Source organism: Myxocyprinus asiaticus, chromosome 26 (genome assembly GCF_019703515.2).
Source record: "Myxocyprinus asiaticus isolate MX2 ecotype Aquarium Trade chromosome 26, UBuf_Myxa_2, whole genome shotgun sequence".
NCBI lineage: Eukaryota > Metazoa > Chordata > Actinopteri > Cypriniformes > Catostomidae > Myxocyprinus > Myxocyprinus asiaticus.
This window is the reverse complement of record NC_059369.1, coordinates 29571011-29584525: the sequence shown is the minus strand read 5'-3', so window position 1 is coordinate 29584525 and position 13515 is coordinate 29571011. Positions and strand designations below refer to the sequence as shown.

Below are 13515 nucleotides of genomic sequence, written 5' to 3'. Positions count from 1 at the left end.
TACATGCTTTCCGATTAAATCTCTGGCATTAGGAGTGAAAGACAGTGCTAATGTGAGAGTAGAAGAGCCGTAGTGGTCACCTAAAGGTAACATGAGCTTTCAAACAGGTTGGCTAACAGCTCTCCCACCAGCCCTCATTTGAAGAGGCCCTGTTAATAAATAGGAGTGCTTCTTTTTTGTCCAGATCAAGCTTTTTAATGAGAAATGTATGGAGATTTTATACCTGGAATAGCCTACACCAAAAATGTCAATCAATATCAAAAGTAACATCAAATCAAAAGCAATTTCATAAAACTTTAGTGATGTTGTACTGATTATATCAAAACAGCAGTTATTCGGCCGAGTACCACAAATAAGTACAACAGCACCCCTACTTGTGTGATGTTGCTTATATACAACAGTTCTATAAACAAGAAAGTTGAGTAACTTACATTTTAGACATGATTTGGCCAGTTATTTTGTCTATTTTTGCTCTGCTAATGAAAATAGTACCAAAGAAAGTGGAAGCAGAATCAACCATTGCATGTTGCAGAGCAAGGTACAGACTGACAGCCTGTCTGGAACGCAACGAACCCAGACAAGTAAAGTAATACAAAAAGTCCTAGTGCTGTTATTCTAAATATCAGCACTCTTGGAATGCCGCTTGTCCAATCAGATTAGAGGACCAGAGTTAACAGTTGAATAGTTGTGAATAACAGCTGCAGACAACACTGAAAATGTAAGAAGGTATACAAAGAGCAAAAACTATTTACTTCTTTATTTAGCTCCTTGCATCTAATGAGGGACACTGTGAAGTGCACACGATGAAAATGAGGAAATTGTTGACAAACCATGACAACTATCTGTGGGAAAGTTAACCACAAACAAAGCTAGGGTCAACAACCATAAGCGAGATGAATAAAGTGAGCCTCCCGTTTCTCTGAAACCCAAAACAAAGAGAAGTCAAAAGAAGGAGGGGGTTCTACAGACAGAGAGACGACTTGCACTCCCTGACTTTTATTTGTACATTTGAGCACTGGCAGAGACAGGGTTAAGATCAAACAGTGCCCACACACAGATGACTCAAAAAGGTAGAACAAGTGAGACGTCTCAGCATTTGCTCGAGAAGCACTTTAAGAAGCACTTGAGCTGTTCACTGGAACTGTGAATGACTGTCTAAAAGATTAGGTCAACTCATAGTTAGATGGAAGTAGGCTTGGAATCGATGCCTTTTTTAAACATCAATAATCTGAACATTTTCACGATGATTATCGATCTATATCAGCAATTTTTCAGATAAATATAGAGCTAATCGTTACACAATAGTCTTTGTCTCTTCATACATACAGTACTTCTAAACACAACTTTGAAAGTGTGAGTAGTGGAGAAACTTAATGGGGGTTGCACATCAGACACATCTGTTGAACGTCATGGCGCGTTCTAAAATTCGAAATGCCCATCTACGATTCAAGGCTGCTCAAAATTCTGCAGCACCACGGAGTCCAACTCGCAGTTTTCCATTAAATTCAACAAAAATCATTATCAAAAGACACAAATTATTTACTCTAGTCATTACTGAATGATAAATTGTGTATATGTATCTTTCATATACCTACACAATGCATTTTCAGTTATATATAGGGCTGCAACGGTACATGTATCTATGCCGAACCGAAAGGATACAGGGCCTTTGGTATGGTACACGCAGTCACACAAATGATTACATATCTTAGCATGCATGAATCCAATATTAAAACAACATATAACAAACAACACAAACCGCATACAACTAAAATGAAAAAGATTGCGGAGCAACACGGGACCGCATGGAACCAAAACAGAGCACCACAAGGTAAACTAGAAACTGCAGATCAGATGGAACTGTGATGGAACTAATCAAAATATAAATTTGTCATATTTAAATAAGCCAGAGATTGTAGACCCACCACAGTCTCTAAAATCTGTTGATTGGGAGCAATATAGTTTTGCAGTAAACTACAGTAATACTGGGCAACGAGTAGTAAACAGGACGAATGCTGTGTGTCGGCTGTTTCACCGAAGTCTGGTATGTCTCACACTGCCCCAACAAACGCCAACAGACACCAACACTACCAACATTCTAAAGTTGGTTGTTGTATTTAGAATGTTAAGTAACAAAACTGTTGTGTTCGCACTGACTCAATTCTGCAGTTCTGCAGAAACTGCAAAAATATGTTGAGAAATAAAGGATCTGTCTTTCATGCAAATGAAGAGAGCGCTTCAGCACAAATTAATCTCTGTCCGTGTCTTGCCTATTTGTACATATTCCCTCAAACGTCATCCACACAAACTGCTAAACCCAACACTAACAAGAAATTATGTTTTCTTTAGAAAGGAATGGAAATCTTTAACAAGTTTAACAACAAAAATATGATTATTCGTGATTGACTGTGTTTCTCCTGCTCTATCAATGCAGGTGCAGTCGCATGCATTCATTTGCTGTGAATTGACAGCATGGAGCTATAAAATACCTGGAGAGAGCTATCTGTTAGCATCCCCATTCATCTTTATGACTGCTCAGCTAGTGCAGGGTTCCCAGAAAGCTAGCGAAATGGAGGCTACCATCTTTGATCATAGGTGCTCAGTTCCGGGATTGGGTGTCACGTGACTGATAACTAGTCAATGGAAATAGACAGGGAAAAATATAAATCAATTTCACGCTTTTAAGAGCCCTTCAAAAACAATCTGTCACCAGATGATGATGTGCTATAATTTAATTCAATAATTTAAATCGAAATGGTTCTTGGAAATGTTTTTTATTTCGTCATAAAACACGGCTACTTTTGAATGGCTGTTTATGGAGAAACATGCTTTTGACATCGGGTGGTCTAGTTCCAGCATCTACCAGCAGGTGCTAACAGGGACCTGCTACCCAGCCAATTCCTGACCCCCTGGTTGACAGGGACGCTTACCTAATTGTCAAGGCAATGGTTCGCGATGAAGTCAGATTATGTCAGAGTTTGTTGTAAAATCATACCACGCTGCTCAAACATTCCAAGACCTAACAAAAGCCGATTAAACATGTTGAATCGTTGAAAATAGATGCCAATGGACGCCAACAGGGTGATCACACGGATCTGACAAAACCCAACAAGTGTTGGACGTTGGTGTTTGTTCACGTTTGTTGGGGCAGTGTGAACTGTCCTTAACATGATGACTTATTTGCACGTGTCTCTTGAGCTTACGGGAGCAAAGCATAAACAGATTGTGCAAGTTAGTCTCACTGCGTCAAACCTTGAAAATTGAGTGATAAGTACAAGTGTTGAGCTGAAAGGCAAAAGACACAGAAATCTGCACTTCTAATGTCTTAATTTGGTTACAATTATTATAACTGCACTTTTATTATTAATTATGTTTTTATACAGTGTGAATATAAGAGGCTCTTAAGTTTTGTACTGTAATTTCATTGAAGAAATATGCATAGTGCAGTCATGAATAAATTGTTGCAAATCAGCCACTGTACTTTCAAAATAAATAATTTAAAGAAAGATTCTTTTTTTTCCCTGCTGTACTGAAACCGTACCGAATCGTGACCCCAAAAACCGTGAATTTGTGTACTGTTGCAGCCCTAGTTCTAAGTATGTCTTTTATGGTTTGACAGCTTGAATAAAACCTATTTACGGCCACATACAGAGAAATTGCATTATGAACGTCGTCATTTCTAATCATTCAGTTTAAGCAGTTCCACAAGTTTCATACATTAACCTGCAAACTCATAAATGTCACTTTGTTCATTCTTGAAGTACAAAAACCTTCACAACTTTTGTGTGTATGGTGATTACATTCACAACTATAGACTGCCACCTGCACCGCATCGACGCATCCTGAGTGTTATACAGGCTATTCGCCCTGTTCTATCTGCGATCGGCTTCAGTATTAAGTACAGTAAATGTTGTATCACCCCCTTGTGGTCTCCCAAAGATATAATGGGAGATTACATTAAACGGAAGGTCAACTGACAGTGAATTGGAAAGTACACAAATTTGGCTTCTAATTTAAATGTCGGCTAATGTTAATATACTGTATCGATGCCTCAAAAACGTATCAAGAAATGAACGTGCCGATCAATAATCGATGTAACCATATTTTATGACATTTGTAGTTGGATGCATTAACAGTTGCAACAGTTCCCTTTGCGATATTAGCCTTGGTCTTGTGCGCCATCTTCTCAAGTGCCGGTTTCCCCTTCCTGTCCCTCATTCCCTTTTGCAAATATTCCTGGAGATCTGGTCCAAATGAAGCAGATGTTCTCCAGATGTTCCTCTTCTAAACATCTGGTTTTAAAAGCTCTCCATTTTATCACAGTAAATTGGGGACTAATCATGTTTGTCTAGAATCGACTGGTCAGAGGGTCACAAATCCAGACACCCCAGATACATTATATAAAAGAAGAGCTGTATCAATTTACTTGTAATACAGCAGCTATCAAATAAATGAGAACTTGAATGAAACATATCAAGAAGACTGTACTCCTTAAATTTACATTTGTCTCTTAAATTCTAATGGCCTCAGCTGTAGCCTCCTCGGACTGAGTCCTGAGGACAGGGTTCTGTGGCCAGGCAGATGAGTTTAGCAGGCCAACCCGTCCTCCATTCATTCTACACTGCTACACTGGGCCTTTGTTCCCCTCTGAAACTCAATCTGCAGAAACATTAAGTACCCAAACACACACTAAGAGAAGGAAACCTCTGCAGACAGGCAAACACACGGTCGCAAAGACTAAGATCTATAAACCAGCTGGGGAAAAGACTCCTTATTAGGAGTTTTCGCTGATCAAAATGTGTTACAGCACATTAACAATAAGTTTTCATCTGAATAGTTAAAATAAAAGCAAATATGGAGCCATTTATTGTAGTAACTTTTATTTGTTCACCTCTAAACTTCAAAGGAATACCACTTAACACATCCCACTCTCTAGTACATCTTGTGTAGTGTATTATCGTGTGTATATTGTAGATTTTGTGTATTGTGTGTGTACTATGCAAAGTAAGTTCTGACGGTCATGGGGACATCATTACAATAATTACTTGGTTAACTTCAATTCCATAATTATAAAACAACACCAAAACCAAACAATATGCCATTTGCATCATATCAGGCATGACAACTTCAGGAACTCACTTTAAGAAGTATCTCTGGCCTGAGGGGGTCTTGGCCATCTCCCAGCCTGGGGGTAGCGGCACATCATCAGGTATCTCAAAAGAGGACTGGCGGAGGTGCTGAGGTGGGGGGTTTGCTTGACCCATGTTGTTCAGGGCGCCCGGGGAAACTGCACCCAGCTGCAAGGAGGCAGGAGAGGAGTGTGCCCTCACGTGCTGGGGTGTGAGGGTACCAGCAGTACCTGCATCCGTGCTGGCCTGTAGAGGGTTAGAGGATTAGACTCACATAAAGAAAACAGTCATAGGATTGCATGTAAAGCAAGTTAAAAAGACTACAAACATGGGCTCAGTAGAAAAGAGGCTTGTGTGTAACTCAATGCATAAAAATACCACAAAACACAGATTTTTATCTGTCATTTATGCACTTAGAATGCACACGCATCACACATGTACACCCAAACATGATTGCACATGTGTGCATGTACACTCACATGTCACACATACAGTATATACAGCACTGCCTGTGAACTGTTGTGAGGTTAGTGAGTTAATGAAGTGAGTTGCTTCTTTTCCAGCAGATTAAGGGAAAGTTAGAGTGATGAACAAGGACAATAACAAAAAATTTTCCCCCCCAAAACATTAATAGAAATACAGAACTCTGACACATAAAACACTGGAGATGACATTTCTTCATATGAGCACTGCTATCATATTGTATTATAGTTGGGCTTTGCTTTTATTAGTTTTTATCAGCTCTTAATACAATAACAAAACTGTAAGAAACGGATGTGGCCTACACTTCAGAACTGAGGAGGAGCTATGTGGGAAACAGACTGTCCTGGAGCAATTTCACATGCAGAACTCGACCAGTAAATGAAAGAATCTATCGACCTCTTCTGTGCCCGTGAAGTTAACATCGGCGCATGCGCGAGATGTGATTCCAAGCTCGAGGAAAAACTCGATTATCGTAGCTCGCGAACTTTTGTTATTGAAACTATGTCGTTTTTTTTTTTTAAGCTTAAAAAAAAAACAAAAAAAAAAAAAAAAAAAAAATGTTACTTTCCATAATTTTAAACGAAAATTATTTGCCTAATTTACATTTCACCATATTTACCAGACTTGCAAAAACTAACCATAACCAAAAACGGTCATATGGACAGTTTATAAAGCGGTGTAACTAAAATAACATTGCAATAACACATTGAGGGAAAAGTTTTATCGAAAGATATAGGTGTAAAAGTCAGACATTAAAATTGCAATTAAATGAACTTTTTAAGGAATAAACTACGCAGTGAAGATGATGTCACAATCTTGTTTTAAAACCCCATCCACACTGCTATCATCGCGACAAACTACAGCGCTGCTGTCATTGTACATATGAAGTCGAAACTCGACTTTGCAGTGTAGACAGCTTGGATTATTTATCGGAGCGTTTACGCGAAAGATCGCGACGACTTGCAAGCTCAAAGAGTCTTTTCTTTTTTCTTTTTGTCTTACAAGACTTTTTTTCTGTTTGTTTGTGTAAGTAAATGTATATACACGTTTAAATATCCTAATATGCACATGCTTGCCTGTATCTGTGAATTGTTTATAATGAAGTTAGGAAAAAAGTCGCTAAACTGTGCAGTGGCCGCGTGCGCCAGACGCGTCGCCCGCTGGAAAAAGTTGGGGAAATAGTTTGTGGTTTCTGTGGGGGTGGTCTTACTTGTCTGGAGTGAGACTTTGGCTCTGGCGGCTTGAAGAAGGAGTCTGGCAGCTTTCTCATCCTCATCGGCACGGAAGGGGGAACGATGGCGTTTTTCGGGTTCATCACAGCGTTAAAAAGAGCCTCCAGATCGGTCTCGGAGTCTCCCCGAACATGGACGATCTGATGGCCGGCAGGAGGGTTGTGCTGGCTCTGATCCATGACTCCAGATAAAATATAGTGTAATCTGTGGGAAAACTGCTCTTCTGTCCTTCCGACCGAAAAAGTGCACACAGGAAAGTCAAAAAGCCATAAAATGTCAAAGGTTAATCCAAACAGGCCAACCCCTGTTCGTCCACTGTATTAATTATCCAAGCCTTGGGGGAAAAGTATGCAAAGATGTATTTTTCTGCTTCCCGAGAACACCGCAATAAATCTAGAAACGCGCATATCTACTAAACTTTATCCTTGAAACTAATTTTAAAGTCTCTGAAGTCTTCAAACGGTGTCCGTATGAGTTTCCCAAAAGTTTAAGGATCTTCTAGTGCAGACATTGGCGATGACTGTGCGGCGTTTTGGAAATCACAGCCCTCTCACTATTCTAACTAACTTTTTTTCTCAACTTCTGAAACTTTGGGCAGGACGTAAAATTTGATGAGTCATGTGACCGCTGACTCAGAGAGGGCGGGGCTTGAGAGCCTTTAAGGTGAGGGGGGGGGGGGGGGCTACATTAGTTCTTATTTTAGTTTATAAAAACTTATAGTAAACTTCTAAAATCTAATTTCACTCAGCCCCACAAGTATATATAATTTTCAAGCAATCTTTCTTTTAACTCCTTTTAATCCTTCAGAGGCTAGTTGGAAAGATTTTGTATTAATAATTTAATGTTTTAGCTTTAATTTATGAACTTTATGAATTGTATAACCAAATCATAATTCATCCTGACACATCACTTTTTTTTTTACCCCATTCCTAATAAAGTGCTCAACTGTCTAGTTGTTGCTATGTGTGTATTGTTATAGGGCGTCTCAACTTTTTCATGCATTTTTAGGCTATGCAGTGTCACTGTCCATGTAACTTTATACAAAAATACACAGGCGAAGTTCACACTCTCAGTTCTTTATAAATAAAAAAATCAATAGTCTTTCATTCTGTAGAAAGCAGCAGAAAAGTAGTTCCATGCAGTTCCCATAATTGTTATGCAAATGAGTCTTCCCGGTCCATTGAGAAATCATTTTGTCAAGACTGAGCCCGGCTCTTTTCCCATATATTTAACATTGAGTGACTGATTATGAACCCCTTTTAATCCCCTGCGGGAACAGTAAGAACATGATGAATGGATTAAAAAAGTTACTTTGTACTTTTCTTTTTAACCAGCCAACCAATATCTAGCCCTAACAAGAACTGTCTCTGCAAGCCATATATAATTAACCACATTGTGTGCGTGGTTTCTCTCATTCCCTTGTAATTTAGATTCTGCTCTGAATTATATCGGTATACACTCTAATATTCATGAACAGAAAGTTATTTTATGTTTCCATGCACATGCCTCACACAATTGCTTTTACTTTACCACAGTATTCAGGGTAGGCTACTTGACTGTGATCCAAAATGCAAAAATATGTTGCTGTGTTGTTTTGAAGACACAGACTGTGCGTTTGAGATCATTAAAAAGCTGTAAATATCCTGAAAGGATTGGGGCAATATTAGAGGTTTGTTCTGGGGGCTACCTTGCCCAACCCTGGGGGAGACCACCCACTTAGCTGTCCTGAGGGTAACTCGATCATTTAGCCAACACGTCCCAACATCTTTGAGCGAGCCAACTGTGACAATTGTTGACAATCATTTGCATCATTAAACGAGAAACGGAAGTGTTTATCGAACTCAATTGTCTTTGTTTGCCAATGGTATTATGATTGTAAAAGATTGGGCTACCTAAATGAAAATGAGTTATAATTTTTCCATTGTTTGTTTAAAGCATAAATTGAGTTGGTCAACATATTGCTGCGTCTCTGTCATAAGCTCCTACACTACATATGTCATAATGTTTCTAATAAGTATGCTAAATGTGGAAGTCTATACAGTTTGCCATTCTGTAAGACTAAAACAGCAAAGTTATCTCTTAATCCCCAGCCTACTTTGGCTGTGATGGTTTAATTGCAATGTTTTGTTGCGTAACATGAATATGTCAACAGTTGACTGACTTCTGACTGACCATATTATAACGAAGACAAGGAAATTGCCATACCCTTCCCTTTGTATGTTTTCACTTCATGCAAATCTTGAAAAAATTAGTTAATTATTATAATGGAGCTCATATGCTAATGATTACACTTGAATGGCTCTCAGGGCCATTGGAGAGTAAATATTTGCTCCAAAGACCAGATATCAATAAAATTTATAGACTGTGTCTAAAGTAATTTGAGGATTTGTAGCAATGAACCTAAGGTTATAAATGTTTTTTAACCCTGTTTTGATCACCAGTAGTATCTTCTTGAAGTAGCTGACCCTTTAAAAAGACTAGAATGAACATATCTTGCATATATTGACTGGTGATAAGAGAATTAAGTAACAACATTTATTTAATTTGGAGTTAAGATGTCACCAAGTGTGTTATGCACATGACATCACAATATTAAAACAACATAGGTTGTTAGGGTCAGGGTTAGTTTGATAAGAAGAGAGATGATTGTATGAATATGAAGTGGAAACCTAAAACTCATAAAATCCATCACCGAAGGAAATCTTTTAAAACCTCCCACTGTCAAGTGGAACGACAAATTTAGGTGAGAACCTGCCCTTCAGACAGTATAGTACAGATGCACAATGAGTCTGAAACCAGTTCAGCAAGTGTGTTCTTGCAATACATTTCAATTCGTCACATTTCAAAGAGGGAAGGCAATCACTGCCAAATTCTTCAAAGGTGCAGGGACCTCCTCCACCCGCTACAGCAAGCCAAGGCAAGCTGACTGGAGAAGAAACGGCACCCTTCCCAGAAAGACCTGACAAAATTTAAGTGCTCTGAATGCAGGCAAATCTTTAACCATGCACTGAATGGTTGCCATAGCGTGTTTTTTTTTTTTTTCATTCGCATGAACAGTTAAGTAAGCACCACCTGGTAACCAAATTAATGATTAAATGAATTTTTTTTACAGTAAGCTAATAAATATAACACAGCAAGTCATGTTACTATCAAATGTTGCTAAAGAAGGGGTGACCAAGCACCGTAGCTAACAGGGTGAAAGGTGGGAACCTAGGGGCCCACAGCAGTTCCAATTGTATTGATGAAAGGGGCCCAGAACATCTAACAGCAGCCCTGATCAACCACAATCTGTAATACTTAAATTGTATTGTTTTTTCTTTTTTTCTTTTTTTACACACTTGCATGTCTTCAAAAGTAAAATGTTTCTAATTAAAAAAAATACATTAATAAAAATGTCATATATTAAATAAAGTTAATCATTTTAATGTGAAATTTTGTACATTTAAACAATATATATATATATAAACTGTTCACATGAGCATTTAGACCCTACAATTCAATGTTTTGTAGAGCTGCCTTTGGTAGTAATGTCGGCTTAAAGTAATATTCCCAGGTTCAATACAAGTTACGTTCAATCGACAGAATTTGTGGCGTAATATTGATCGCCACAAACATTTTTTTACTTGCCCCTCCTTTTCTTAAAAAAGAAGCAGCAAAAATCAAGGTTACAGTGATGCACTTACAACGGAAGTGGCGCCAGTCCATAAAAGTTAAAATACTCACCTTTTAAAAAGTATGGCCACAAGACAAAAACAATATGTGTGTTTACATGATAATCAGTGTGATAAAAATCACTTACTAATCTTTTCTGTGTAAAGTTCTAGCCAATTTTACAACTTTGTAAAAAAATAAATAAATAAATAAATAAAATAAAATAAAAAAAACTTAAAATTACTTTAAATGAGTTTTTGCAATAAATATATTCCAGCTTTACACTGTTTAGGTGTGATGTTATCTTATTCTTCAAGACTTATTCTTCAAATTGATCAGCAGAGTGGCACTTTCTTGCCCAACACAATATTCACTAAAACTGTATTATACTATACAACTATACATGTTGCTACGAATGTCCCAGTACCCTGACATTGATCTGTCAACCCCATTCTGCCAAGTTTCTAACAAGCACCATCTCCCATGACATTTTTTGCATCACTTCTAATGTGCTTACGTTTTCCTGTGGCCGGACTGAGCACACTGTATCATCAGCTTCAGAGCCTTACAGCTAAGATTACATTTTCACTCCACTGACGGTTAGGGTTGGGGGTAGATCTAATATGCATTCTTCTTCACTGTATTACATCATTTACAACTTAAAAACACCTTGTTTTACAACTTGCTTTTGCCGACACTCTGTGGACATTTCATCTGGAATTTTGAGTTCACACGTGCCCATGCGTTCATTGTAGACAATCACTATGGTCATGTTCACACAGCAGCAGAATACGGTTGTCAGACCTGTTTTGAGTGATTAATACAGTTATGTTCACACACAGGATGGTTATTTATGGGTGTGACAACCGCATTCTACAATCAAACTGACACCCGCAAATTTTCAGGTCTCACAACTGCATTCTCGGCAAACCTGTGCTGTGTGAACAGAACCGCACTGGATAACTAGTTGTTAGTTACATCATGTAACGTGAGAGACACGCTGCACTGTACACACGTGTGTCTCGTGGGTTTCATGTGGGGTTTTGTTAACTCACACAGAGAAATGAGCTCCGTGTCATCCGAAGATTCTGCCGCTGTCTTGCACCGGCTGCTCATGGACGCGAGTCCTGCGACACAAAAGCTGTGCTCTGCATGTGATTTTAAAGCATTCAAAGCTGCTGTTGGGTAAATGTGCTGTAAGCTATTTTTTCATGGAAAAGTATGCAAAACATGTACCTATTCCCTTAAAGATATAAATGAAATAAGTATCCTGAGATATCTCACCGGTCTCTGTGACAGCTGAAGACTTTGTAAACAGCAAACAAAAATGTGTCTGCAGACCAATTTATGGTTTACACCTGTCAATCATTTTGCTCATTTTAATTTTAAGCGGATCATTGAGGCTATGATTCATAATGTTTGTCAGTTGAGGGCGCTATTGTGCCAATGTTGAATTTGACAGCCAAAAAAAAAAAAAAAAAAAAAAAAAAAAAAAAAAAAAATGCTGCCCTTTTGCTCGGTTTTGTTCTCAAAATTATCTTTGGAGGTCTTTGGATTATCTTGGGTTTTGGAATGAGGGGGCGTGGCTAATTCAGCAGCTCAGTCACGTGAAAGTTTCAGAACGCTAAAATCCCTTACAGCACCTTTAATTATGACCTGATGGATGAACTCGCGCCTCAACTGGACTTATTTAATAACGCTGTGCCAAGTGTGATAAGACATGCCGGTGTTATGGACATCGCCATCTTTTATTCACCATCATGTCAGTATGGTTACAGCTAGAATATGGTTGTGACTTCAATTGTTTGTTAATACAGACAGCATTCGAACTGCTACTGTACACTGTTGAATGAACGGGACATTTCAAGACTCACACCTGTTAGTAAATACGGTTGTCAATCCCAAACACTGACTGTGTGAATGTTGCCTATAAGTAATTTGCGGCTTTCTCGCAAGTTTCTGTTTTTTTGAGAAGACTGAAACAGGTTATCTTGCAGTACATCCCCATAGTTTGCACCATCCATTCTCTGTTTTAACAATACACCCTGCTAATGAGAACTTCACTACTTCACTGTCCACCTCGGTTATCATAGACAGTGTGTTACGGTGTGGATGTTAAATTTATGCCATGCATATTGCTTGATATGTAGGCAAAAAGCTCCATCTTTATCTCATCTGATCACAAAAATAACATTGGTTCGGGTCACTCACTGTTATGCTTTTTGGGCAAAATCCAGGTGTGCTTCCACATAGTTTATTTTTAGTAACGATTTCTCTTGTGTCCCATATGGGCCAATGTTGTACAGAGCTTTTGAAATGGTGGTTGACTTCACTCTGTTTACTCCTTTACTTTTTAAACTCTGTATCTTTTTGAAAGAAAACATTTATGCTGAAATGTTTTAAAGGCAGCCATTTTAAAGCCACGCCTGATTGGTACAGAGAAGCTTCCACTTCCTGATCATTCAATCAGTAGTGCCCATTACAACACTCAAACATCAAGACATCGTTTTGTAACCTTTTCATAATTTCATAATTTGTTTTACTCTATCTCAAACTTTGGAACGCTCTTTAGTCTTTAGTATTTCTCAGATTCAAGAGCTGGAAAAGTATCCCTCAACTTTTAGTATTTTATACAGAAATTGTGGTTCTGCAAGTCCAACATTAAGCTACACTAAAATAATTGAAATTAGAGCTTGCATTGTACTGCATTTTGCAAGGCACAGAAAATAATTACTCTGGTCTAAAAATTAGAATTTTCTGTGTTATTTGAGTAATTTAGTAGCTGTTACTACATACATAAAAAAAAACTAAAAAAACTAAAAAACAAAGTCTTTTAATTTTTCTTTCAGTGAGGTTTCACAACACAGTAATTGAGTGCATTGACTAGTCAGCTGAGTCAAAACCATTGTAGTTATATAATCTAAAGAGGAAAGGGGTTACGTGACAACAATGTGAAAGAGCAGTTATAGGGTGGTGATGGTTAAAGAGCAGCAGGACACCAAACAGTTGGGTTTGATTTC

The 13515-nt window shown here is 38.2% G+C and overlaps 1 protein-coding gene across 2 annotated transcripts in view; it reads right to left on the bottom strand.

The window, feature by feature from the left end:
* LOC127416819 (transcriptional coactivator YAP1) overlaps positions 1-7414 on the bottom strand; it is a 55264-nt gene extending 47850 nt beyond the window's left edge. For both annotated transcript variants that reach the window (XM_051656377.1, XM_051656378.1), the window contains exons 1-2: positions 6823-7414; positions 5140-5375 (exon numbers count right to left, since the gene is read on the bottom strand). In XM_051656377.1, coding sequence (XP_051512337.1) covers positions 5140-5375; positions 6823-7023 — 437 coding nt within the window. In that variant the 5' untranslated portion in view covers positions 7024-7414. The remainder of the gene's footprint in view (positions 1-5139; positions 5376-6822) is intronic.
* Between the last annotated feature and the right edge of the window lie 6101 nt (positions 7415-13515).